The 27809-nt window shown below is 51.0% G+C and overlaps 2 protein-coding genes across 2 annotated transcripts; both read left to right on the top strand.

Annotated features, from left to right (window-relative positions):
• The first annotated feature begins 1564 nt into the window (after window positions 1–1564).
• Window positions 1565–20767, top strand: GLIPR2 (GLI pathogenesis-related 2). Its single transcript, XM_010846053.1, has 5 exons — window positions 1565–1671; window positions 10995–11103; window positions 11454–11557; window positions 13334–13411; window positions 19997–20767. The coding sequence occupies exons 1-5, from the start codon at window positions 1659–1661 to the stop codon at window positions 20155–20157; spliced, it is 465 nt and encodes a 154-aa protein (XP_010844355.1). The 5' UTR covers window positions 1565–1658; the 3' UTR covers window positions 20158–20767.
• A 4034-nt stretch (window positions 20768–24801) lies between these two features.
• CCIN (calicin) lies at window positions 24802–27257 on the top strand. Its single transcript, XM_010846054.1, has one exon. The coding sequence runs from the start codon at window positions 25405–25407 to the stop codon at window positions 27169–27171; it is 1767 nt and encodes a 588-aa protein (XP_010844356.1). The 5' UTR covers window positions 24802–25404; the 3' UTR covers window positions 27172–27257.
• The last annotated feature ends 552 nt before the right edge of the window (window positions 27258–27809 follow it).

Below are 27809 nucleotides of genomic sequence, written 5' to 3'. Positions count from 1 at the left end.
AGCTTCAGCATCAGTCCTTCCAATTAATATTCAGGGTTAATTTCCTTGAGGATTGGCTGGTTGGATCTCCTTGCTGTCCAGTTTAGTGCAGTTCAGTCGCTCAATGGTGTCCAACTCTTTGCAACCCCATGGACTGCAGCACGCCAGGCCTCCCTATCCATCACCAACTCCCGGAGTTTACCCAAACTCATGTCCATTGAGTTGCTGATGCTATCCAACAATCTCATCCTGTCATCCCCTTCTTCTCCCGCCTTCAGTCTTTCCTAGCATCAGGATCTTTTCACATAAGTCAGCTCTTCACATCAGGTGGCCAAAGTACTGGAGTTTCAGCTTCACCATCAGTCCTTCCAACAAACACTCAGGACTGATCACCTTTAGGATGGACTGGTTGGATCTCCTTGCAGTCCAAGGGACTCTCAAGAGTCTTCTCCAACACCACAGTTCAAAAGCATCAATTCTTCAGCGCTCAGCTTTCTTTATAGTCCAACTCTCACATCCATACATGACTACTAGAAAAACCATAGCTTTGGCTACTTGGACCTTTGTCAGTAAGATAATGTCTCTTCTTTTTAATATGCTGTCTAGGTTTGTCATAGCTTTTCTTCCAAGGAGCAAGCATCTTTTAATTTCATGGCTGCAGTCACCATCCGCAGTGATTTTGGAGCCCGAGAAAATAAAATCTACCAATATTTCCACTTTTCCCCTATCTATTTGCCATGAAGTAATAGGACCGGATGCCATGATCTTAGTTTTTTTAGTTTGAGTAATTCCCTCGCAGTCCAGTGGTTGGGAATCTGCGGTTTGGACCCTGCCATGGGCTGGGTTTGATCCCTGGTCTGGGATCTAAGACTCTTAAGAATCTGCAAGCCACTCGGCGAGGGCTCCCAACCCCCCACCTCATAAGTCTAATTTGACTGGAGCATGGGATGAAGTTAGGAAGCTGAGGAGACAGGTCTGCCCCCAGACTTCAGGGGTGGGGGATTTGGCTTGGTCTGACAGGCAACGAGGGACAGAGGACAGGGGACACAGCGGGACTGCAGAAGCCTCCCTGGGACGGCCACGCGGGGAAGGGGAGTGTTGGGAAGTGCCCAGATCCAACCCAGACCCGCACCAGAGGGTGTGTGCTGCAGAGAGGACAAGACGTACATCGGAGCCCGGGGCCTCAGGGGTTTGTTGGGGTCAGGCCGATGCAGGGAGAGCACCAAGCCCTGGTGATGCGGGTCGGAACCGTCCCTCACTCCCCGACAATAAGCCCTGCGGAACCCTTAGAGTATCAGTCTCTGAGCATCTACCAACTGTGTAGGAAGCGCGGGCTTCCCTCCTCACCCCCATTCGGTTTCCGGAGAGGGGCAGCTCGGGGCCAGTAGCCTGGGCTCCCGTCCGCACTTGGAGAGCTCTGAGCGGCCCCATGCGGGCAAATTTCTCCGGAGTCGGCGAGAGGCCCGCGCGGCGCCGGGGTGCGTTGTCTCCTCCAGGCAGCCGGCGGGATGACCCCAGGCAACTCCTCCTGCAGCTGCCACTGCCATATAAGGCGGGGGCCGGGCGGCGCCGGGGGAGGGGCTGCAGCCGCCAGGCCTCCTCCTCAGCTCTGAACGGCGCTGGGCCGGGAGGGAGCGCAGCGCAGCGCAGCGGGAGCGGAGCAGCGTGCCGAGCCTGCCATGGGCAAATCAGGTGAGCCCGCCGGGCCAGCAGGACCGGGGTGCGGTGATGGCTCGGGGCTCCGAGGTCCTCTCTGTCACTCTTTCCGAAGCTGGCTGGATCCCCAGGGGCAGTGGGTCGACCACCTCCGCCGGGGCGACGCGGCTCTGGCCGCGCTATGGGACCACAGGGTGCGGGATGGAGGGGCTCACAGAGCTGGCAGTTTCCGGGGCAGCCAGGAAGCCGAGGTGGCCGTCGGGCCACCGGGAGAGAGGGAGCGAAAGCGAGACAGAGGGAGGGTCCTCCTGTCTGCGAGCCAGAGATTGCGTCAGGGAGGGCTTCCAGGCGCTGATGGGATTAGCGCTGAGTCCGGCCAAGGCGTGGCTTTTGCTTTGTTTCAGGACAGGGTTAGAGTTGGAAAAAGCCACAGAACTGTGACAACATCTCTTGATGCAAAGCAGCTTGCCCGGACCAACCCTGCGAAAGACAGCTCTGAGCATCCTTTTCTTCTGTCTTTGTGCCTTCTCCTCTAAGCACCCCCCTCCCACCCCGTGCCAGACTCAGGCTACACAGGAGTACACACAACGGCTTCCCTCTTCTCTGACCTGTCCGCTGCCCAGCCTCACCACCGTGGCTGCCACGGTGAACTTTCTAAAACCCAGATCTCCTCTTGTTATTCCCGAACAACTTCCATCCCATAGTCTGAAAGAGTACACACTCTTCAGCTCTACCGTGGGGCTCTCAGGGGCTGGCCATCACCCCTTTCTTGCCTCTGCACTCAGCTATGGCACTGGATCCTTCCCCTGGGTTCCCCTTCCCAGCGTTCACCACCACCACCACTTTGCCTCTCCCACTTCGGTGAAATTGAAAATCCTCCCCATCCTTCTAGGCTCAACACCTATACTAGTACCGCACCCCGATTCCTGACCTGGTGTCTTCTTCCTTGCAGCCCTCCCAGCTATCAGGTTGGGACTCTACCCAACCAAAAACCTGCTCCCCACCAACTCCTCACTTCTGACAGCCAGGAGCCGTGTCTCTCTCAGTATAGTTCGTGCCTCACAGGAGGCTTTTGAATGAAAGATTTTGAACAGAGTTCAAAAGCCCCACTTCATGGAAAGTTGAGGTTGTCAGCCTCAGATGGTTTAAGGTTGGGTCTCTTCCTGAATCTGTCCTCTACTTCTGAGGTACCAATGTTGGAATAAGTGACTTTCTCTGGCATTGGGCCTAGCCTGCCTTATCTGTAGTGGCAGCTCTGGCTTTCAGCCCTGGCTCTGCTAACCACTTGCTGTGTGATCTTGAGCAAAGCCCTTTCCTTCTCTGTGCCTGTTTCCTCATTTATACAAAGAAGATGGCCGGTATCATCCCCAGGGTCTTTTGCAGACTGGAAAGGTGGCATAGTTATTATGCCGTTGGCTAGTGGGGGGTAGGGGAGAGCATGGCAGATGTGAGAGGACCCTTTGAAATTCCTATCTGGGGAAGTCCCATTCTCTACAGATTAGGAGAAAGTCCACAAATTATCTAAAGCTACATTCTAATCAGTTGTTTCTGGATTCTTTCCTAAGAAACCGTTTTCCAGAACAGCTGAATGCCCATTTTTCTCTGTTCATCCATCCCTCTCTCCCTCCCTCCATTTTTCCTTCCCCCCCTTCATCTTTCCTTCCCTCCCTTGTTCTTCCCTTCCATCATCTGTCAGCTCTGTATCAACCTGCAGACCTAGTGCTGCAGAGGGCATGGCCCCTGCCCTTAGGAGTGTTTGTGTGGATTATGAAATGCATCAGAAAGCTGGTTGGGGGATAGACAGGCACTACACTCTAGCAAGAGGTGGAAAGTGATCCATGCCACAAGACAGGTGCAGGTGAAGAGCAGTGGGAGCTTGTGGTGTGTTGGGGGTGGGGGGTGGATCTCTTTCCCAAGCATCCAGTGAAGATTCTTGGAAGAGATGGTCAGACTCTCGAGTGTCTTGGAACTTTGGACTTTCTCCATGAGACCTGGGGGGCCACTGAAAGGTGTTGATCTAAAAGCTGCGGGACCAGAATTGTTCCAGGGTGGAGGGTGAATCAGATGGAGAGAGAGTGGAGGTAGAGATCAGGGAGAAACTGTTGCAGTTACTCAAGCAAGAGATAACAGAAACATCTAAGGGACTGGAGAAGAAGTGGGGATGGATTTTCAAGATGGTAGCCTCAATAGCACCCCACTCCAGTACTCTTGCCTGGAAAATCCCATGAATGGAGGAGCCTGGTGGGCTGCAGTCCATGGGGTCTCAAAGAGTTGAACACAACTGCATGACTTCACTTTCACTTTTCACTTTCATGCATTGGAGAAGGAAATGGCAACCCACTCCAGTGTTCTTGCCTGGAGAATCCCAGGGACAGGGGAGCCTGGTGGGCTGCCGTCTATGGGGTCGCACAGAGTTGGACACGACTGAAGTGACTTAGCAGCAGCAGCAGCAGCCTCAAGCAGACTTGGTGACTAACTTGTGAATAAGAAGGAAAGGTCAGCGGTGTGAGTCTGGATGCAGGAAAGTGATGACACCTTCTAGGACTGGAGATGCAGAGTCTCCAGGATGGTGGCAGAAAGCAAGTTAGAGCCGGTTCAGGCAGTTTCCGCCCCCTTCCTATCGTTAACCTCCTCAGACCTGGCGACCTTCCAGAATACTGGCCCTTAGCCACATGCATTCTATTCATCTCCTTCCGAAGACTCTGAGCCCCCTGGATAGTATCCGGGTCCCCTAAGGATCCGCAAGAGACAATTACTTTCCTGGGTTACACAGGCCTAAACTTGTCATTCCAGGCTACCAGCCTGAGACTGTCTGTGCCCAAAGGACAGGCAGCATCACAGACATGCATCCACAGAGGGGCCCTTTGTGGTTCCATAAAGACCTTCGTAAGGAGCTTGCCTCTTCTGGGCCTCAATTTCCTCATCACTCCATGGGAGCCCATCTCTTTTTAATCTTTAACCTCAGATATACAGCAGAGCTACTGGGGTAGTGGGCATTGCTGGAAAAGTGTCTCATAACCAACACAGCTTAAATTCTGGAAGTCCAGTGTTCAGAGACTCCTAGGTCCAGCCCCTGGCCCACATCTTCCTGCTGGGCTTCAGTTTGTAGCTGAGCAGAGAAAAGAAACAGCCTGGGGCTCAGTGGAAGCCTCTAATATGGTCCCTAATAATAGCAATTGCCAATTATTCAGCTCCTACTGTGTGCCAGGCTTGAAGCTGGGTGTTTCATATGTGTTATCAACTTTTATAACAGCCTATGAGGCCCTTATTATCAGCTGAATGGATTTACAGAGATTGAGTACTTTGCCCAAGCTCACACCCTGGACAAACAGATTTGCACCCAGTTCTCTGACTTCCCAGCTGGGTGCTGACCTGTCTGCCACACTGATCATTTGTCACCCTGCTTCTCAGCCTGGACTCCAGCCCTGAAGGACAACCACACACTCTCTATCGCTAAGAATCTTACTGTCCCTCAATCCACATCTCCTAGCCCGAGGTCATCAGAGCAGAAAGACCTCCAGGGACCAAATTATCCAGGAATTTTCTACAGAGCAGGGCCTTCACACCTCTGCAGGGGAAGGCCACGTGGGCAGGTTAGTCCCCACAGTTTTGTTTTCATCTGTTGATTCTAAAGAAGGGTTCAAAAAAGGGTTTCCCTGCTTTGAAGCTATTTTGAAAACCACAAATGTCAGCCTTCCTTCTTACACAGATGAGGAAACAGGGCAGCGTGCTGGCAAGCAGGCCTGGGTGGCGGCGGGCAGGACTGGAGAGAGACCGCCTCTCTTCTGGCAGAACAAGCGCTCTCCCTGCCCTGCCTCCCTCAGTTCTTCTGTGACCATCATCCGCTCACACAGGGGCAGCCTAAGGCATACCCTGGGACATCTTTGTCATTCTCGCTTAGGGACAGAAAGAAGTATGTAAGGTGGAAAGTGTGAGATCCAGGGCAAGGGAGGGACATTCTTGGATCTGAATGTCCAGTGTGGACTCACCGTGTGACCTCAGGCAAGTCACATGTCCTCCCAAAGACCAAAATTTCCTTGTCTATAAAGAAGAATCATGTCCTCAGGCTTCCCCAGTGCTGGTATGAGAATCTCATTCATCTGCTCTTGTGCTCACTTTTTCACTCAGTAAGTACCTGAGCTCAGAGGTACTGAAAAAGGTCATCAAAGACCAAGTTAAATACCAGCAGCCCTGCTCCCATTAAAATCAGGGAGGGGAGTTCCCCACAAAGCCAGGAGGCTAATGGGTCTCTGCCCAACAGTAATGATTTATAGGTGACATTTAGTTGAATTATAGTTTGTTCACTCTGTTCCAGATCTGATCTAAAGCATTTACAAAGATTGATTTATTTAATTCTCACAACAACCCTGTGAGGTAGATACTGTTATCCCCATTTTGTGTATGGAAGAAATGAGGCACAGAGTGATTTAGCAACTTTACCAAGATCACACAGCTAATAAAAGGCAGAGCTGGGATTTACCTCTTGAATTTCCTGGAACCCAGGCTGAAAAAGCTACCCATCTGGAACTCATTCTTTTTATTTTTTTAAATCAACTTTTTATTCTTTCCTTCCTGATAAACTAGCAAAACCAGCTTTGCCCCAACGGCTTTCTAGCCTCTTGCCAAGGGACAGAAGGGGCCTGTTCATAATTCCTGCTCTGGCCCCTGCCGGTCCTGGGCCTCTTTGATGCGGAGTTGGGAGAGGGCTGAGAAATGAGTCAGCTGGGCTCTGGGAGGCCAGAAGAGGACGAATGCTGAGGGAGGGGCCTGTTTCAGCCAACAGTTGTGAGGGAGGAGAGGCACGGACCTCCTCAGAGTCTATTCCATAGTTAGAAGCTCTGCCCTAAGGACCTTTGAGAGCCCCTACCCAAGACGCCTTTGTCTTCCACCTAGCAGAGATGCCCTGGCCTGCCCCCACCCCTTGGCCGCAGGAGCCAGGCCCAGGCAGACCCTTCCAGCAGCTCTGACCTTAAGCCCCAGTTGTGCCCCCTGGAGCTTCTACTCCAGAGCCCCTGGCTTTCCAATGGGACGACTTGGGCAGGTCTGTCTACAAAGGGCTTAGCACAGAGGAGGCTCTTGAGAAATCTTAGTTCTTTTCTTCTCTTCCCTCTTCCTCCTCTTTCTCCTCAAAGATTTGAAGGCAGCTGTCAACCTCACTGGGACTGATGCTCCTCCTGGGTCTGGTGGCCCCCTTTTCTCAGTGATTTCCTCTGTCTGGTGACCCTTGGAGTGGGCTGGGGTTCAGGGCGGGGTTCCCCTCCTCGTGGGCCTACCCCTAGACCATCTGTGGGAATGTGGACAGAGTATGTTCTTGAGCCTGTTTCCTCATCCAAAAAATGGGTACAACGGTGAAAGCTCCAGCAAAGGTGGTGAAAAGTAAATCAGATGATGCACAGGCCTGGCACCCAGAAATGGTTGGCCAACAAGCAAAAGGAAGGCCCTCCCTCATTCCAGGCTGGTACCCTAGGGCTGTATGACCTCTCTGAGCCTCAGTTTGTGAGCGTGTGTGCTCAGTCGCATCTGACTCTTTGTGACCCCCCTGGACTGTATGTAGCCCACCAGGCTCCTCTGTCCATGGGATTCTCCACGCAGGAATACTGGAGTAGGTTGCCATGCCCTCCTCTAGGGATCTTTCCAACCCAGGGATCTAACCCACGTCTCCTGTGGTTCCTGCATTGGCACATGGACTTTTTTTTTTTTAACTGCTAAGCCACCTGGGAATGCTCTTTTGCCCTCCTACAAAATGAAGCCATAACCCTCCCTCCCCCATCGTGGGATGGCTCTGAGGTCTCTCCCTGCCTGATGCGGGGATGGGTGGGTTTTCTTTGAGGCCTCTTTTTCTGATGTTTATCTGTCCTCAGGTCTTTTTACAGAAGTGGGTGTGTCTCTTGCTGGGTGTGGTCACTGGGAGATATCTTGCCTCCGTGGGGCTCGGTTCTGCTCAGTCCCACCTGGGCTGGGACTGGCTGCTGTGGTGGGAGGGAACCCCTGTGTCAGCCAGGGGTGTGGTTATAGGGCCCCCAGTCTTTCCAGTCAGTGGCAGGGAGAGAGGGCGACCCTGCTGACTCCTTCCTAGAAACCCTGGTGCTGGAACTTTCACTACTTTCAGTACTTCCCGCGTTCTGGGAATGCAGTGACCTAGTTTTTAGCAGCCTTATATGTCCCTCTCTGCCAAGGAGACGTCAGGGCCTGAGCAGTCCAGGGTCCATTGTATCACACAGGGCTATCTGTAAACTGGCTTTGCCTTAGTGACCCACCCATTCCCCTAACTCCACCTCTTTCTCACAGCACAATTTATACCAGACCCCTGCAATCCTGGCCCTTTCTGCACCTTTGCCTCCTCCTCATCTCTTCCAGGGAGCCCTCCCTGATACATCCGTGGTCACCACTGCCCGTGCCACTCAGTCCCATGCTTCTCTCATGGTGTCCCACCGTGGCCTGCCTGGTACATAGAGCTGGAAGGGACTGCAGGACGGGCCTAGCCAGGCCTGCCACTCAGAGCCCCTCTGCTACTTTGTGTGCATCCACACTCGCCCTCGCGTGTACACACACACTGAACTCCTGGAAGTCTGGGGTCAGTCGGTCATCTTGCCTCCTCTCACCCTCACCCTCAGGATAGGAAGTGACTTAAAAGTCATCTGACTGGGCCTCTGTTGCCTGAATTCCTCTGAGAGGCATCACCTGCTTGTATGCCCCCGTGCTGGAGAGCTCACTACCATGTGAGGTAGCACATTCAGTCTTCAGAAAGCTTTGATGGAGACAGAGACCTTTCTTAGGCTGAGCTGAAATCTGTCATCCTGCCTTTCCACCCACTGTTCCCAACTTTGCCCGGTGGGGCCCCAGAATTCAGCAGGGCCCTGTCCTGCATCTTCCAAAGTCTGATCTTCTCTAGTTCTTGCTACCATCCCTTATGAGACCACATATCCAGCCCCTTCTTTACCTCATCACCACCTCTGTACACACTTCAGACTGTCACTGACTCTAATGCAAGGTGGGGGCTGGGCTGGGTGAAGAATTGCAGCTGGACACTGGCTTGTGCAGGGCAAGCAGCACATCGCCCAGGAGCCCATGGATTTCTGGCCACCATGCCACCCTGGTGACTCCTTAGCGTCCTGTTAGTGAGGCTCCAGTGTGGTTCCCATAAGTTGCTGTAATTCCTGCCACTTCCACCTGAGATATTCTTTAAAAGCCTCTGTGACTCCATTATCCAGAGTAACATGTGAAACCCCAATTTTTTCTCTAATATTTATTTGTCTGTGCTGAGTCTTAGTTGTGACACATGAGATCTTTAGTTGTGGCATGTGGGTTCTAGTTCCCTGACCACTGCACATTGGGAGTGCCAAGTCTTAGCCACTGGAGCACTAGGGAAGTCCCCCAAAATCTTTTTTTTAATTCTGGTAAAAATCACATGACATAGAATTCACCATCTTGACCACTTTTTTAGGACTTTTTCATCTTGCAGATCTGAAACTCTGTACTCATTCAACAGCACCTTCCCTCTCAGTGGGCCTCCTGGCCACAGAGGCCTGAGGACTTTAGGTGGTAGCTCCACCCTCTGCCTTATGACTTGTTACCATGGCCATGGTTTTCACCTACATGCCTTTGTCACAGCATCTCCCCATCTCTGCCTGTCAATCCAGACCTCCCAGATCCTGGCATTTGGCACCCTTTTCCCACCCTGTCCCACTCCCCATTACTATGACCGGACCCCACCAGACTGCCCCACCAGTTCCCAGAGTGTGGAGGTTGTGACCACTTGCCCACCACTGGCATGGCCTGCAGTTTCCTTCCCTCTCCTGGTCAGTGTCTAGCCCAAAGCTCTGGAGGGCAAGCCCTGGGTCTTCTTCCCTCAAGTCCCCTAGCGACCCAATGGGATTCAATCTGAAGGCCCGGGAGACTTGAGGGATCTGGCTGAGGGAGGGGAAGAAGACCCCTGCTGGTTAATCTCCATGGCCTCTGGAGGAAAAGACCGCAGAGGAGGAGAAAGGTGGCTGGTGATGGTGACTTGGGCCAGTGGATGGAGGGAGGCTTCTCTCATCCTCTGGTTTATACCCTCTGCCCACAGCAGGCTTCAGGGACAGGCTCCTGCCAGAGGGGACTAGCTCAGTTCTATGGACCCCCCTGTGGCCCTCACACATAACTCAACCATTTCCATGGTGATGGCAGGGGGTCCTCCCAGACTCCTAAGGCTGAGGTCAGCACATTCAGAGTCTTAGCCTAACCAGCTCCTGTTCAGACATCTGCGGGGCCTCAAATCAGGCCTAACCATGTTAGGCTGCTTTTCTCCAAGTTCCTCTTGAACTGTGCTCACTTGCACCTTGACCCTGCCACACTGTTGGCTGTTGTTTTCAAGACTCTGTCCCTTCTGGGTATGAGCTCTTTGAGGGAAGGACATAGCTAACTTGTCCGAACCTCTGGCATATGGTATGGGACTTGGCACAGCGGACACACTCGGAGAGCAGATGAACAGATAGATGAGTTGGGGTTGGATGGATGATAGATGGGTGATTGGATGCTGCTACTTACATCATGAATCAATAGGTGGATGGATGAGAGATGGATGGAGGATGTGGGATAGATGAAGTTCCATTTCCGATTCGAATTGATATGACCTCTGTCCACTACTGACCTGGCCTACCTTTGACTTCACCACTTCTCCCCTCCCAGTTCCAGCCCCATTGGTTTTGCCCCTTCTGAGGTTGTGACCCAGTTGGGCACACCTTCCTTCACCTGCTGAGCCAGCTGAACACACCCTGCCCTGCCCCCCCCCACCCCCACAGCATTCTTTCCCACACTCTCCCCTCTCTCCACTTCCTGATGCTGTCCTGCCCTGGTCAGTCCTCCTCTCTCCATCTGTCCTTCTGTCTTGGGGCAGTGCAGGTACCCCTGCACTCCAGCCAGGCCTGTTCTCTCTGAGCTCCCTACTCCAGCCCTTCCCAGTCCTCCCCTAGCATGCACCATAGGTCCCATCTGAGATATCCAGTCTCCTTCACACATTTTCTTTCAGATGTTCTGCTCTTCCCTGTCCAGCACCCCCCTCTCCATCTGCTCTGCGCCTCCAGCCCATCCTCCACTCAGCAGCCAGCAAGGTCTTCCAGAAACAGAGGTCTCCTTAGCTCACCTCCCTTCCCTCAGTCAGTCACTTCCCATTGTCATGAATAAAGACCCAGATACCTTACATGGCCCATGGGGCCCTACACAGTCCTGGGGGTGTTGGTGTGCAGAGATTGGGGCAGCAAGCCTGGCCCTGTGGCCTCAGGTCTGAGCTGGGCCATGCTCTGAAGCCTGCAGGGTACTTTCCTACTTCCTGTGGCTCTTTTCTCCTCACTGAGATGGTCTCCATCTTGAACTCCTTGCAGCCTCCAAGCAGTTTAACGACGAGGTCCTGAAGGCCCACAATGAGTACCGGAAGCAGCATGGTGTCCCCCCACTGAAGCTCTGCAAGAAGCTCAACCGGGAGGCTCAGCAGTGAGTGCCCCCCAGTGCCCAAGGCCCTTCATGGTGCTGCCGCTGCCGCAGTCATGGATGGGCGCTAGGATGCAGGAGAGATGTGGGCTTGGGGGGCAAACACAGCCATACTTGAATAGCCCCTCTGCCATTTACCTAGGTGGGTCCCATTGTTCCTCTGAGCCTTAGTTTGCTCCTCTGTAAAGTGGAACTGGAGCAGGGGCTTAGAAGCGATGCAGGTGTGATGTTCCTGATCGCCTCCGCGAGCCTCAGGGCAGGGACGGAAGCTCAGCCACGCTAGGTTAGGTCTCCTACTTTTGAGGCTTCCCCAGGCTGTACGCACTCTAAGGAAGCACCGTGGACTCCTGCAGGTATTCAGAGGCCCTGGCCAGCACGAGGATCCTCAAGCACAGCCCAGAGTCCAGTCGTGGCCAGTGTGGAGAGAACTTGGCATGGGCATCCTACGATCAGACAGGTGGGTCATTTCTCAGCCCCCCACCCACTGCCTGAGCCGGGCCTGGGACATCCAGTGTTCAGGCTCCTCCTGGCCCCAGTGCCCTCATAGTGCCCCCATGATGCCGCTACCTGCCCAGAAAGGGGAAAGAACCCCAGAGCTCTCTATCTGCCCCCAGGGGCTGACTGCAGTTCACCACAAGGGCTCCAGGGGCCAGCTCAGGGCCAGGCCTGTGCGGGGTGCCAGGGACACAGAGATGAGTCAGACTGCCCGCCCCCGCACTCCCTTGAAAAGAATCCCAGCTGAGAGTGGGGGTGGGGGAAAGACTGTTTGTGTGCTGAGTCTCAGCCTGACCCTGTGGGCACTGCAGCATCCCCAGTTACAGAAGAATTTTACTTTCCTCATGTTCTGCTAAAAGTCTTTTCAGTGCTCGTGTATTAACTGTTTTCATGAGAAAAGTGCAATAGAGCTTTTTTCCATGTTGGACAAAGTAATAATAACGGGAAAGGCAATTCCTCACCCAAGGTCACAGCCTGGATGGTGATCCCACCACACTGACCAAACATTGTGGAGCTTCCTGGCTCTGACAGGGCTGGCGTGGCTTTTTAGGAAAAATGCTGGAGAGAGCCACCTCGCGCTCTGACCGCCTCCCTCCCCTGCAGGAGAATGACTGTTCCCTCCCTGGCCTCACATTCCTGGGGGTTCCCCAGGGAGGCCCTGGACAGCCTCTATGTTTCCAGGCAGAGCTCTCCACGAGAAGCATGGGCCTGCCCCTGAGGAGGGTGGAGCCCAAGGCCCGCAGACCCTCCCCAGGCTCAGGCTGTGGGCCTGGATGGGGAGAAGGGAGTGGGGCGGGAAAGAGCCAGCAGGAGATGAGGCTCCCTCCCAGCCTCACGATGGCTCCCCGTGGAGCCTTGAGCAAGTCTGCTACCCTTCCTGGCTCCAGTGTCCCCATCCCTACAGAGAGGGATTGGGTGGGTGGTCTCTAGGGCAGCAGTTTCCCATTTTGGCTGGACCCTGATCTCTCCTCCAGAGACACTGATACAATCAGTATCAGGCATCAGTAATTTTGAAAAACTTCCCACTGCTCTCAGAGGCCCTGCCACTCCAGGTGTGGTCCATGGATCAGCCACATCACCTGGAAATGTGTTAGCAGTGCAGACTCAAGGCTTTACCTAGATCTGCCGGAGTCCAAATCTGCGTTTTAACAAAAGCTCCAGGTGATTCATGCACTTGTTAAAGTTCAAGACTTACTGCCCTGAGGCCCAAGGCTCCTAGCTCTCTGGCCCTGAGTTCAGCTGCTCCCAGGGGAATCCTGTGACCAGTGGATGCTCCAGGAGAGGGCCCTCCTGCCTGCAGCAGAGACCCTGACCCACCAGCCCAATTACACTTCCTCCTGTGGATGTTTCAGGAGCAAGAGTTGTGGTGGGATGAGGGCAGAGTCTCCGAAAAGCTCACAGCATTGTTAGAAGCCCTTGGAGTATGTTGCATTCAGGCCTGTTGTATAGAGGCCCAGAAGAACTGGGCAGGCTTTGCCCAGGATTGCACAGCGAATTGGTTGCAGGGCAGGAACACGATGCAGGTCCCCTGACCTCAGGTCAGGGCTCTTCCCAACCCCCAAGAAGGCCCTCCCTTCAGCCTGGATGTGCTCACGGGCAAGAGTCCCCATGTCAGCCCGTTGGTGCTTCATGAAATGTCTGATTGAGGGATGGGTGCTTCGGGGCTAATGGGAGATGGAAGGAATAGGGAGTCAGTTAATTTTGCTGCTGAGTTGTCAGCAGTGTCTTCTCCTTACAGGAAAGGAGGTAGCTGATAGATGGTACAGTGAGATCAAGAACTACAACTTTCAGCAGCCTGGCTTCACCTCTGGGACAGGTGAGTGATGTGGACACAGCAGTGACCTGGCCCGGGGTGGGGTTGTAGTCTGGGTCTGACTACAGAGGAACTAACCCTCTAAAAATCAATCACTTTCCTTCTGTTTTACTTCCATATTTCTCTGGTTTGACTTTGCCCAGAGGGCAAAACCATCCCCACCTCTTCGAAAACACACACATACACACACACACACACACACGTAACACACTCCTCCATCCAAGAGCACCCAAGCTGCCGGTTCCTGCCCCAGTCATCTTCAGATGACTGGAGTGTGGCATGAACAGGCTGTGGACTGTAAAAGCTGCTGAGTGTGTCTTTTCAGGAGTGGTACCTCAGCACTTGTCATCTGTCATCCTACTTCTGGGCCTGCTCTCCAGGAGCCAGAGTATTCTAAGACCTTCTCTGTCCATGCTGCTCTTCTGATTAAACTGCCAGTGGCTTCCTGGGGCCATCAGGAAAACTGCTGAGCCACTGACTCTTGCCCTGGTCTTAACACCCTCCTCCCTCCTGCCCTCACATCCTCCCCCCAGCCCCTCCCCACAACGTCCCAGTATTCTCCCTTCTCCTTTACACACTAGTCTGTGGTTCAGGTGAGCTTGGAATGCAGAGATTTTTGGATCTAGTCTCAGCTCTGGCACTATGAGTTGCATGACCTTGGGTCAGCACCCTGTCCTTCCCTGTCCCCAAGGGAGAGGCCCAAGGTGGTGGCCTCTATGGGATGTTCTGAGAGCTGGGATTTAGACACAGGGAGCCGGCCATGGGACCATCCAGACTTTCCCATGGACCTCCATGTGAGCAGCGAATGGTTAGCCTACCAAAGCCCTGGGCAGCCGCTCTGGGTTCCCCCTGCCCCTCACAGGCCTCACCAGGCTCGTCTTTCCTCAGAACTGACTCACGTCCACCCAGGGCCCAGGATGGTTTCAAAGGAGCTGGGAGTTCCTCTGACCAGAAGGCACCAGAGGAACTGAACAGAGGATTCTCTGTCCATCCTGCTATTCCTCTACCCAACCCCATCCCACCCATGGGTGGAGACACTTACAGCCTCCCACCCTCTGCAGGACTCTTCAGAAGCAGGAAGTGACATGTTCTCAGAGCCAGTCACCATTTCCTGTGGTTTGCGCTTACCCTTTGGGGCAGGGGTTCTTGCAATCGTGTGGGTAGAGATAGCAGCATCTGAACCGAGGCGTTTCCTCTCAGTCCTGTGGGGCAGGACCAGGAGGCTGCAGCCAGGCCCTGGGAGAGAACTGCTGGTTCTGTGGTAATTAGATTTGAGAGGTGAAGCAGGAACAATGACAACCTCCTAACAGTGATTAACAATGTGTAGGCAGAACTTGGTCTTCTTTTCATAAAGATCAATGTCCAGAAGATGTTTTATTTCATCCTGTGAGCAAGATTCACGAGCAATCACACATGTGTCAGAGCAAGTTATTGGTGTCGCTCGTGTGTACATGCCACTTGATAGTAAAAAGCGTCTCCACCTCCACGGCCACGTGACCTGCAATACCTTTTGGAGGTGGGACTTTATTCCACCCATTTTGCAGAGGAGGAAGCTGAGGCCCAGAAAGAGGAAAAGACTTCTCTTTACCTTCTATCTTCAATCTGATGCTTTTTCCATGGTCCCTGCTGCAAGGTAGGAATCTCTCAAGTGTCAGAGCTGGGGATTGGTCTCAACTTTCCATGATCACTGACCCTCTGTCTTGTCTGTTATCCTACATCTCCCATCCCTCAAGAGGAAAAGCCTAGAGCCAACAGCCCCTACTCCATCCCAGGCACCAGTGGGCAGTGCGTGGGGTCACACAGAGCCTGACCCTTGGACAGAAGCACAGCTTTGGGTGGTGATAGAAGCGGGGGTTTTACAAGACTCTTAAAGATGCTCAGGCCTGTCCCCCCTGCGTCAGCCACCCCTGGAGCTGCTTCTCACTGCATCATGGTTCAGGGAGTCCTTGACCTGGGCCCAGGTTGTAGGTGAAAGAGCCTTCAAAATATCCCTGATCCCACCCTTCCCCTACCCAGGTCAAAGTCTTGTGATGAAGGACACAATTCGGTTTCTGCTGAGTAGAGAGAAATAGCTTCTTGCAGTTCCTTTATTTTGTTTGTTTGTTTTTTTAATGCATAGGCTTGTTGACTTATTCTGAATAAGTAATACGATATATGACATGAGATTTGCAAGCTGTATAAGGTGGAAAGTCTTCCTTCCATCCCTGACTTCCAGCGCTCTGCCTCCCAACCAGTAATACCAGTTTCTGTGTATCCTTTAGAGTCATTCGAACCAACATTTGTGGTTTTCCCTTTTGTTATTCTCTGGTGTCAGGTAGATGATCTCTTTCACACTTGCTTTCTTCACACAGCAGGTTGACAGAGATTGTATCATATCAATCGGGAAAGAGCTTTCTCTTTTATTCTCTTGCAAGGATATACTGTAACTTATTTAATGTGTTTTTCAGATGTATATTCTGGAAAGTTTGGGTCCATAGCAGGAAAGAGGATGTGATCCTTTTAGGGAAAAAAAAGAAAAAGAAGGAAGCTGTTAGTAATTTAGGGTTAGAAACCAGTGTGTATCTGATGGTTGCTAAGGAAGTTGTGTCCTCTCTAATTCATCTCTAAATACCCAGGCTTAATTATCTGTGTGCAGACTGAAACCTCCAAAGTCAGAGGAAAGATGACTTAGTTTTATCTGTTTGGAAAGGGCTTCCATGGACATTCATACTGCTAGTGTGCACGTGTGCAGTAGTGCTAGACACCCTGCTGCTAGGGCGTCTGTAATCATTTTCTTGGCAACCAGTGGATAAATGGCAGCTCTTCCTTGTCTGGGTGATGGAGACAGTGGGTAGGTCAGTGGCCAGAGCATGTGGTCTCTTGGAGAAAAGGCTTGTGGGCAAAAGGGTGTGAGCCTTAATGAAAAAACAGTCTATAGAAGCAGTGACACCTGGCAAAGCTGCTGAAGAGCTGGAGATGAAAGAAATGTGATTAAAAGTTTAAGGACCAAGGATGAATTGGAAAATAGTGCTTCTTCTTTTCTGAGATGAGACTCAGGGTGTATTGAGCAACAGTTAACATGAGCTTAAGGGTAAATGGTCAGGATGCATAACTGTAGTTAATGTTTCCTTTTAATTCTTGTTTTGATTAGATCACAGCAGCCCCGGAGGTTAGTGTTTATGTTTGGTTGTTTTCACAAAGAATTTAGTAATCACAAATCTTTTAGAGATGTAGACAAAGAAATAATGCCTAAATTTTAAAATTATAAAAATGAGGACTTCCCTGCTCGTCCAGTGGCTAAGATTCTGAGCTCCCAATGCAAAGGGCCCAGGTTCCCTGTTCAAGGAACTGGATCCCACATGTTCCAACTAAGACCCAGTGAAGCCAATAAAAATAATAAATAAAATTTTTAAATTATAAAAATAGAGTTCATCTAAGGAGAAAACCAGTTTAATCAATGAATGTTGATTTAGTCCTTATCAAATACAAGACACAGTGGGGAACTTCATCTCTTCCCTGACTGGAGAGTGTGGACACCAGCCCTGTCTCCTTCCCTCCTTCCTTTACTTCATTGTGTGGTGAAACACACTTAACATAAATTTACCATTTTAACCATTTTGTATAATTTTTTAAAATTTTGTTTGCTTTGCTTTTGGCTGTGGTGTGTCTTCCTTGCCACACGGGCCTTTCTCTAGTTGCAGCGCGGGGGCTGCTCTCCAGCTGGATACACAGGCTTCTCATCACAGCGGCTTCTCTTGTTGTGAAGCACAGGCTCAGCAGTTGTGGTGCGCGGGCTTAATTGCTCCAAGGCATGTGGGATCTTTCCTGACCAGGGATCAAACCCACATCTCCTGCATTGGCAGGCGAATTCTTTACCACTGAGCCACCAGGGAAGCCCCATTTTAACCATTTTTGAGCACACGGTTCACTGGGATTAAGTACAGGCATATTGTTGTGTGGCTGTCACCACCGTCCATCTCCTGAACATTGTCATCATTCCAAATTGAAACTCTGAACCCATTAAACAATAACGCCTATCCCTTCCTAACACCCCCTGCCCAAGCCTTGGTAACGACTATTCTACTTTTCTCCACGAATTTGACTATTCTACTTATATAACAACATTGTTTATCCATGGGCAGTGTTTTCTTTCCCCCTTTTAGCTATTATGAATAATATGAACATTGGTGTGCAAATATTGAATCCCTGCTTTTTGTTCTTTTGGGTGTATGCCTAGAAGTGGAATCATCGGATCATATGGTAATTCTATATTTAATTATTTTAGGAACTGCCATACTGTCTCCCACAGTGGCTGCACCATTTTACATTTTCATCAGCAAAGCAAAAGGGTTCCAACTTCTCCCCATCATCCCCATCAACAAATAACATGTTATTTTTTTTTAAAAATAATATCCATCTTAATGAGTATAAAGTGGTTACCCTCTTTCTTAACCACCCAGTGGGAAGCTTAGCTACTCTGATCACAATTTTCCTCCTTCTTCCTTCCCTCTGTCTCTTCCTTTCTTCATCAGATATTAATTAAGCATCTACTGTGTACCAAGCCCACTGGTCAAGAAGACAAATATGGTGCCTGCTCTCAAAAAGGAAACATAATCTCTTCGGGGTTGTTTTTAGAAAATGAATGCCATACTGTGACATGGAAGTAAATATCCCACTGACCTGTCAAAGGATCTCTCTGAAATCTTCAGCAGTAAAGGTGGAAAGGATGAACTCCTGATCTCTGCTCCCAGGAGATGAGAATTTATGGTCATTGAGCAAAGAGTACATTACAGCATCAGTTCTTTGACGCCAAAACAAGAGCAGAGTTAGAGGCTAAGCTATGTTAGCAGCTGGAAAAGACCAGTGAGTGCGGGGCAGGCAGCCTGGGCAGTGAGAGAATGATGCTGGGAAGCTTCAGCAGCCACAGAAGTATCTGGAGGGGCCAGCAATAGCTTGAGAAGGAACTTAGCTATGTGGCTGAGAGCAGAGGAAACTGAAGGAGGCTCTAACTTGTCTGGGTCTCAAAGAGCTCAAAACATACAAGGCCTGCACTTTCAGTGACGGCAGAACTTAGTCCAAGTTGGTTCTTCCATATGCTTTCATTGATTCATTCATTCATTCATTCCACAAAGTTTTATTTCACATTCCATGTGTCAGGCTGTGCCAAGTACTGCACATACTTTCATAAATAAATCAGTTTGGTTCCTGCCCATATGGGGCTCATAGCCTAGTGAAGGGGCCAAGTGCTTCGCAAGTAATCAAACAAATATATCACTGCAAATGGTAAGAATGCTGTGAGAGGGGAAACAGTACAGTAAGGCCATCTTGAGAGGGAGGTGTTCAGGAAATAAGAGTGACTGAGAAAGACCTCTCTGAACAAGTGGCATCTGGGCCAAGACCTAAGGGATAAGAAAACACTGGTCATCAGACGAGCATTGCATACAGTGGCCAGTGCGTGTAAGGGCTCCATAGTAAGAAATATCCGGATGTGTTCAAGGGATGGAAAGGAGGCCACTGGACCAAAGCATTCAGTTTCATTTTAGGTGCAACTAGAAGCAATGGAAGGATTTTTAAGTAGAGAAGTAAACAGATATGATCTATGTCTCAAAATGATCACTCTGGCTACATCAATGGAAAGTAAATTGAGGAAGCAAGGGTGGATGCTGGAGAGTCAGGCGAAGGCTATCACAGTGATGCAAGTGAGAAAAGTTCATGCTTGAGACCATGGTTTTGGGAATGAAAGGACTAGAGATGTATTTTGAAGTTAGATTCTTCAGGATTGAATGAGTGTTTGTGGGGAAATGAAGGTGAAGGAGGAATGCAGAGCAACCCTGAGGATTGTGTGCACAGAGGTACTGGTCATGGAAACGGGAGAGACCAAAATCAAGAGTGAGGTTTGGGTAGGTTACATTTGAGATGCCTGTGAGTCATCCCAGTGGAAATGTCAAGTAAGTAGTTGTGTTTGGAACACAGAGGAGAGATTTGGGCTGGACAAAGATATTTGGGAGCCAAGGAAAGATGAAATTGTCTGAAGAGGGCAACAGGAAAAGAGAGCCCAGGACTGAACCTTGGGAAATGCAGGTCCTCCAGTATTCACAAGTGAGATGGAAGAGGAGGAGGAAGAGAGTGATGTGGGGTGAATGCCAAGAGAGGAAACCAAAAGAGGAGAGTCCTTTGAAAGGGGCAGGAATCTATTCTATTAATGTTCCTGAGATGTCAAGTAAGATGAGGACAACCAGTGACCACTGGGAAGGAACACAGAGATCGTTGGTGACCTTGAAAGTGTGGTTTGGGGCGAGGGGTAGAAGTAGGTGCCAGGTAGGGTGACCTTCTAATTGTTGGGGTCACTGGGCTTTGCCATAATCTCTAGGAGACCATGAAACTTTTGAGCATTGGATAGTGAGATGAGTAGGGTCTATCTGGCTGATTGAGAGCACCCAATGTGTTAGAAAATTAGTCAGTGTCTTGTGTCTCCTTCTGATTGGCAGTTGAAGATCAAGCTTCCCCCTGCATGGCAGAATGGTGCAGGAGTTTAAGAGTCCCTTGGAACACCATTCTCCAGGCTTTGCTAACTAGCCTGTTTCCCTCTCCCCATGCCTGTTCCTACAGGACACTTCACAGCCATGGTATGGAAGAATACAAAGAAGATGGGAGTGGGGAAGGCATCTGCAAGTGACGGGTCCTCTTTTGTGGTGGCCAGATACTTCCCAGCAGGGAATGTCGTCAACCAGGGCTTCTTTGAGGAAAATGTCCTGCCTCCAAAGAAGTAATTTGTCCAGTGGAATGGGAAGGTGGCAGACTCAAGAACTTGGATATGAAGTGCCTAGAACAACAAAACTCAGCTGTGTGCCTGTCCCTGTGGGTGTGTGTGCTTGTGTGTGTGATGCTGAGTCTCTTGCACACACACTTGGTTAGACACTTGTGCATGAAATCATTCTCATCAAAGAAATGAGCATACAAAGCCTTTATCTCGATGAGTCCCTAAGCTGCAATTATTTGGACTTTGAGGGGAAAAATTCAATTTTTAAACTTTTAAAAAAATTTTTAAAGCAAACTTTTTTTGTACCTTACTTATATCCATCCCTAATCCCTGGACTTTCTGTATTCCAACTGTTTGTGACGCTGAGAAAGTGAAGTTCATCTTATGGGACCTTCATGCATTGTAATCTACTTTTGGTAGATATTTAAGAATATTAAACCCTCATTTAAATGTGACAAAAATACAGCTTTAAACATGTCAATACAAAGCAGTTTCCATCCGAAATACAGGGTAGGCAGGGACTCCATTTCACGGAATTACTGAGATTTCTCAGTTGTAAGACATGATGTCATCTGCACGCCTCCTGGAATTCTCTAGTGGGATTGCCAAAGAACAAATGGAGAAAAAAGCTTGACTTCCTTGCATTTTTCTATCTTCCACCACCCTTGGCCCACCCTCTTTTTCTAAAGATCCTCTGGCATTTCAGAGCTCTCTATGCCGCCCCTCCACCACCACCTTGGTTTCTGGGGAGCAGCGCTAGGCCTGCAACTCACCCATCCCCCACTCTGCCTGGTGGCCCGGGGCCTGTTCTGGGAGAAAGCCCCTCACTCTGCCTGGGCTCTTGGCCAAGCAGCCTTGGATGATGAAGTCAGTGAGCACGGGGGTGAGGGTGAGCTCACTCAGAGTCCCCAGACGAAGCCCTCCAGCCTGTGCCCTCCCCCCACACAGGGTGGGAGCCCCAGCCTGTTCCTGGCAGCTGTGACTGCAGCTGCGCTGCTGCTCCTCCAGGAATGTGTCACAGGCCCAAGTGTTCCAAAGAGATATCCCATGCGGGGGCTTAGAGGCGCTAACTTAGCTCTGCATTTTGCCTCAAACTATACAAAGTCCTCTAAAATCAGGACTCCATGTGGTCCAGGTGGGAAAGGCCAAGCTGTGAGTCCCTGAAATCATGACATCTCCAGGTAGTGAGATAGCAGGGCTGGGAGTCTGTGCGGGCCAGTCTTTGAGACGTGCTTCCTGAAGGTCTCTGTTGTGAACACAGGCTTCTGCTGTGCCCTTCATCTCACCCAGGGACAGCAATAAAATCTTTAGTGTAATATCTTACTCCCATATGATTCATGCCTGATTCTTAAGGTTTTCTTTGGTATGAACTATTTTTAAAATCTTTTATCAAGTTTGTTATAATATTGCTTCTGGGTTTTTTGTTTTATGTTTTTGGCCCCAAGGCATATGGGATGTTAGTTCCCTGACCAGGGATCAAACCCACATCCCCTGCATTGGAAGGTGAAGTCTTAACCACCAGGGAAGTTGCTCATGCCTGATTCTTAACCAGTAACTAAGGTAATCAATAACTCTGAGTTCCCATCTTAGGTAACTCAAGATTCTGAATACCTCCAACCCCTCCCCTGTAGACTTGTTTTGAGTCACGTGACCTACTGTCACATAGCTGACAGGACTAGAGTGGACATGTGATTCATGGCAGCCAATCCCTAGCCTGGCCATGGACCAGGAATTTGAGCTAAGAAATACAGAGAGAATTGACCAGTGGAACTGAAAAAATAAGGATGCCATGAGTTTGAATTAAGACCATGGCAAGTCAAAGCTATGTGTAAGCCCAGTTATGAGTTGGAAATATATGGAAGTGAGAAAGCCAGTTGTTAGAGGTATAAAACTGGTGGAAAGACAGGAAGACTCTTATCCTTTCCAGTTCCAGGCCAAATATATGTTTAAAACATACCCTTCATTTTCTTCAGGGCTTCCCAACAAATTGATATATTAATTGATGCTCCCCAGAAGGATAGACTATTAGATAGAGGCCCCCCAACCCCCGCCCTCCAGGGAGTTTCCAGCAACAGAAAATGCTGACCTGTGCAAGAATCTGAGGGCCTTGGCCATACCTGGGCAGCTACCACAAACAAGACAAACTCAACGACCAGTCATTGAACATCCCGTAGCTCCTAGGGACATACTCTACTCAATACACATATACCTAACCAACTGATGGACCGTGGCAGGCAGCCAGCCCCTTTAGGTTGGAGTCTGTTTCTTCAGTTGGCTGGAATAAGGAACAAACTGACCAGGGGAGCTTTCTAAGCTGAAGATAAGCCAGAGAACAAAGCTGGCTGAGTGAGTGGGCACAAATCTAATTTCTTACAATGGATTTTGTAAAGATGACAACTCCTACAAGTTCAAGGGCTTCTCTGATGGCTCAGTCAGTAAAGAATCTGCCTGCAATGCAGGAGACTGCCTGAAATATGCAGGAGATATGGGTTCGATCCCTGGGTCACACAGATCCTCTGAAGAAGGAAATGGCAACCCACTCCAGAATTCTTGCCTGGGAAATCCCATGGACAGAGGAGCTCGTAGGCTACAGTCCATGGGGTCGCAAGAGTTGGACACGACTTAGGAACTAAATCACCACCACCATAAATTCCATGTGAGCAGAAGACAAGCCAGATTGCCATCTCTCCTTTGCAGCCAGAGGGTAGAGGAAGGAGTCAGGCACCCTGGCTTCCAGTCCTAGCTCTGTGAACTGAGTTGAGTGAGCCCCTTCCCCTCTCTGGGCCACAATCTGTCTAGCTATACAAGGTCTGGCACATGGAAATAAGTCTACTGGATCCTCTACGTTCTCCAGGACACCCTGTAAACCTAACTTTCTTAAACCAGAAGGAAGCATCTGATGAGAGATCTTCTGGCCATGGTTTCTGGGACCTGAAACAAAAACAGAGGGGCATGGCCACCTCCTCCATCAACGTGGGGGTGGGGGCAAAGGAGTGATGAATGACCCACTCATCCCCTACCCCTGGGTGGACAGGCCTAGAAGCCAATGGAAATGATAAGTGTCTGGCCTCAGCACCAAGAGGCTTCATCCTTCTCCATCTGAATCACAGCGGCCTCTCCTCTCCAGAGATCAGAGCGGGAGAAGCAATTAGAGCTTAATTATCTTCACAAGGAGAGACGGGACCAGGTGGAACTCACCTAAGCCACAGAGCTAGTCCTGGAAGGGCAGAAAGCCAAACCTTCTTCCCTTGGGGAAAACAGAAGGTTCTAGCCTTGTGCAGACACGTATCTCAAGAGACTGAGCGCTTCTCACCCTGGAGACGTCAAGGTGAATAAATATAGCATTAAAAAGTAAGTACTCTAAAATAATTTTCGAATTAAGAAAAAGCCAGATCTGGAATGAAGGGAGGAGGGAGAGACCGGCAGTTAATAATGAGAACTTGACAACACCGGGAGGGAAAGAGCTGGCAGGCTCACATTTCCAAGGTTGCAGCGACAGTTTTCCTAGTAAGGACGCTAAAGACGGCCTGACGGTCAGGAGTGGGGCTCAGGGATCAGGGGTGCGGTCCGAGCCCAAGTCTTCTCTGTTCGACCTTGCCGTTGCCGCCAGGGTCTACGTTGTTGAGCCGGGTGCTGGGAGCCCCCGAAGGCTGCTCCGGCTGGGACTCGCAGGAGTCGGCCCTCCTCCGTGGGAGGCTCCGGCGGGTCCTTATCCCCTCCTGGGCACAGCAGCGCCACGGGAACTCGGGGAGCCCCACGCCGGCTAGGAGGCGGGGTGGGCCGTGGACGTGGCACCCGGTGGGGCACCAAGGGGGACGCCTAGAGTTCTGGATGTCTCCTTTCTAGCCGCTCGGCCGTGCGCCCGCTATCTAGGGCTTTACCTCTGTCTGAAAAATGGGCACAGGGTGTTTTGCCGCGATCCGGTCGGGGAAGAGGGGGCGGCGCCGGGGTCGGTAAGGAGCTCACCGTTCCCAGGCTGGAGATGACTCTAGCGCCACCGCGTGGCTGAGGCGGCGCACGGAGCCCACCCCGAGGCGATGGGGATTTCCAGACTTGCCAACGATCACAGAGAACCACAAGTGTTTACGAAAGGAGCAGCCAGCCAGGAACACCGAAACTCGGCGAACTAGTGAAATGGCAGCTAGCTGTTGAACGATTGTTGCGAACCAAACACTGGGCTTAACATTTTCCGGTCCTTTTCTCTTGTAAACTCTTAATCATCTTTTAAGCGGATGCAGCTATTATTCCCATCTCACAGCGTTTCTCGAGAAAACTGAGGTTTAGAGAGAATGAGAAACTTGTCCAAGTCCCCAGCTGATGGGGAGAGCTGACCTATCCCAGCCCCCAACATTTTACAAGCTAGAGACTTGGCAGTGTGGACAGAATGGCCCGGTTTTCCGTGAAACTGAAATAATCAGGGCTTCGAGGGCCCTCCCATCCCCTGGTCCGAGAGTAACTCCTGCGTCCTTGCTCCCTGAGGGGCCGCCACCTCTCCGTTTAATTGGGTGGGTCAAAGAGTTCATTCGGAATCCGAACGACCTTTTGGGCCAGCCCAATGTGAAGAATGATGTCTGTAGCCGTAAAGGTCAGAAACCAAAGGACAGAGCTTTTTCTTCTCTAATATCCAGGAGCCTTGGCAGTGAAAGGTGCTTTGGGGCTTGAGAATCAGAGACAGAGGAAAGCTGAGTAGTTAGGAGCATCCGGGGAGGGTGGGTTCCAGAAGGACTGGGTTTCAGGCCCTGCTCTGCTTCCAACTAGCTACGTGATCTTGGGCAAGTTCATGCTCTTCTATGGGCCTCGGTTTCCCTCCTGTGCAATGTACATTCCTCTAGATGATGTAAAAATCCTTACCCCAGCCTTCCTAATAGCCCTCCCCATACTAGCCCTGCCCAGACTGGCCCTGACATTCCAGAAGCGGCCCTGAAGTGAGGTTGAAGGTCCCAGGTGGGAGTTGTGACCCATCTCTGAGTTTCCTCCTGAGTTCTGGGCCCTGGACTAGGTCCTGGCAGGGTATCTGGCCTTGGCAGATCAGAGCCATCAGAGGGGAGAAAAGCCCTGTGCCTCTGAGAAAGGCCTCAGGGAGGGGGCCTGCATTGTGATGACCTCATCCATTCTATGACATCATCCTCTCTCTTATTCCCACTCCTCCCTGATCAACTGCTCTGCAAACAACCATCAATCTGAATCCCAAAGGCCTGAGAAAGTCTGTTCTCCAGTACCTGCTGCTGATCTTCTGTCTCACCCAGCAAGAAGCACCATGAAATTGGAATTCACCGAGAAAAACTACAACAGCTTCGTACTGCAGAACCTGAACAAACAGAGAAAACGCAAAGAGTACTGGGACATAGCCCTGACTGTGGACCACCATGTCTTCTTTGCACATCGCAATGTGCTGGCTGCAGTCTCTCCGCTGGTGAAGAACCTCATCTCCAACCATGACATGAAGACCACCGATGAGCTCTTTATCACCATTGACCCCAACTACCTGAGTCCGACAACAGTGGACCAGCTTCTAGACTACTTCTACAGTGGCAAGGTGGTGATCTCAGAACAGAATGTGGAAGAGCTCCTTCGTGGGGCCCAGTATTTCAACACACCCCGCCTTCGAATTCACTGCAATGACTTCCTGATCAAGTCCATCCGCCGTGCCAACTGCTTGCGCTACCTCTTCTTGGCTGAGTTGTTTGAGCTCAAAGAGGTGTCAGACTTGGCCTACTCTGGCATCCGTGACAACTTCCACTACTGGGCCAGTCCTGAGGGCTGCGTGCACTTCATGCGCTGTCCACCTGTCATCTTCGGCCGCCTGCTCCGAGATGAAAACTTGCATGTACTCAATGAAGACCAGGCTCTCAACGCACTCATCAATTGGGTATGCTTCCGGAAGGATGAGCGGGAGAAGTATTTCAAGAAGTTCTTCAATTACATCAACCTCAATGCTGTCTCCAACAAAACGCTAATGTATGCCAGCAACAAGCTGATGGGCATGGAGAACAGCTCAGCCCACTCAACCCTGATTGAGAGCGTCCTTGTGGACCGCAAGCAGGAGAGGCCAACCAGCCTGCTGAGCTACCAGCGGAAAGGGGCCCTGCTTGATTCAGTGGTCATCCTAGGTGGCCAGAAGGCCCACGGAAAGTTCAACGATGGAGTGTTTGCTTATATCATCCAGGAGAACCTGTGGTTGAAGCTCTCAGAGATGCCCTACAGGGCAGCAGCACTGAGTGCCACCTCTGCTGGTCGCTACATCTACATCTCTGGTGGAACCACTGAGCAGATTTCAGGGCTGAAGACGGCTTGGCGGTATGACATGGATGACAACTCCTGGACCAAGTTGCCCGACCTGCCAATTGGGCTTGTCTTCCACACCATGGTGACTTGCGGGGGGACAGTGTACTCAGTGGGAGGCAGCATTGCCCCAAGGCGCTATGTCTCTAACATCTATCGCTATGATGAGCGCAAGGAGACCTGGTGCCTGGCAGGGAAGATGAGCATTCCTATGGACGGCACAGCCGTGATCACCAGGGGTGACCGGAACCTGTATATTGTCACTGGGCGGTGCTTGGTGAAGGGTTACATCTCCCGGGTTGGGGTGGTGGACTGCTTCGATACCAACACTGGGGAGGTGGTCCAGTGTATCACCTTTCCTATTGAGTTCAACCACCGGCCCCTGCTCTCTTTTCATCAGGACAACATCCTCTGCGTGTACAGCCACCGGCAGAGTGTAGAGATCAACCTGCAGAAGGTAAAGGCCAACAAGACAACCACCTCAGTGCCTCTTTTGCCCAACAACTGCCCCTTGGATGTGTCCCATGCTATATGCTCTGTTGGAGACAACAAAGTGTTTGTGTGCGGAGGTGTCACCACAACCACCGATGTCCAGACAAAGGACTATACCATCAATCCAAATGCCTACCTTCTGGACCAAAAGGCAGGCGAGTGGAAGACCCTGGCCCCCCCACCTGAAGCATTGGACTGTCCTGCCTGCTGTCTAGCCAAGCTACCTTGCAAGATTCTTCAAAGGATTTAAACAACTTTTTAAGTGGGAGAATAAGTAAATGCATTATTATTCACAATTTAATGAGAGAGAAATAGAGAGGAAGGTGTTGGTTCCTTTTTAGTCTCTGTTTGGCCCTGAAGGTGGAGATGCTGGGCTCTGGCTACTCCCAGTGTGGGGAGATTCAGGGCTGCCCTGTTACTGAAGGGATCCAAGCTGAGGCTGAAAAAGTCCCTGGTGGGTGGGATTGAGGCATATCTCGGGCACTGGCTCCCAGTGGGTGAAGATTCAGGGCTACTCCATCATTGAAGGGATCCAAGGAGAGGCTGGAAGGGGATCCTGGGTGGGTGAAATCAAGGCATCTCCCAGGCCCCGGCCAAGGTGATGTCTGAAAGGCCCCCTATCCTATACCCTTGAGGTCACCTTGAAGACACATGCTAGACTGACAGGTAAAGCACCTGCTTAGAGTTGTGAAGCCTCAGGCTCCTCCAACACTCATTTCTGAGTCTGCCCAGGAAGGCAGGGGAGGGCCAATCCCAGGTCTGGGAGAGGAGCCTCCTGGGTTAGGGAGGGAGAAGGTGGTGTGAGCCAGGCTCAAGGATGTGGGCAGAGGGTGTGGGGTTGGGACAGGAGAGAAGGCAGGGTTGCTTGGCTATTGGGATGGACCATGC

Source organism: Bison bison, unplaced genomic scaffold, assembly GCF_000754665.1.
Source record: "Bison bison bison isolate TAMUID 2011002044 unplaced genomic scaffold, Bison_UMD1.0 scf7180017864230, whole genome shotgun sequence".
In the NCBI taxonomy this organism is placed as follows: Eukaryota; Metazoa; Chordata; class Mammalia; order Artiodactyla; family Bovidae; genus Bison; species Bison bison.
This window is presented reverse-complemented; position numbering and strand designations above follow the sequence as displayed.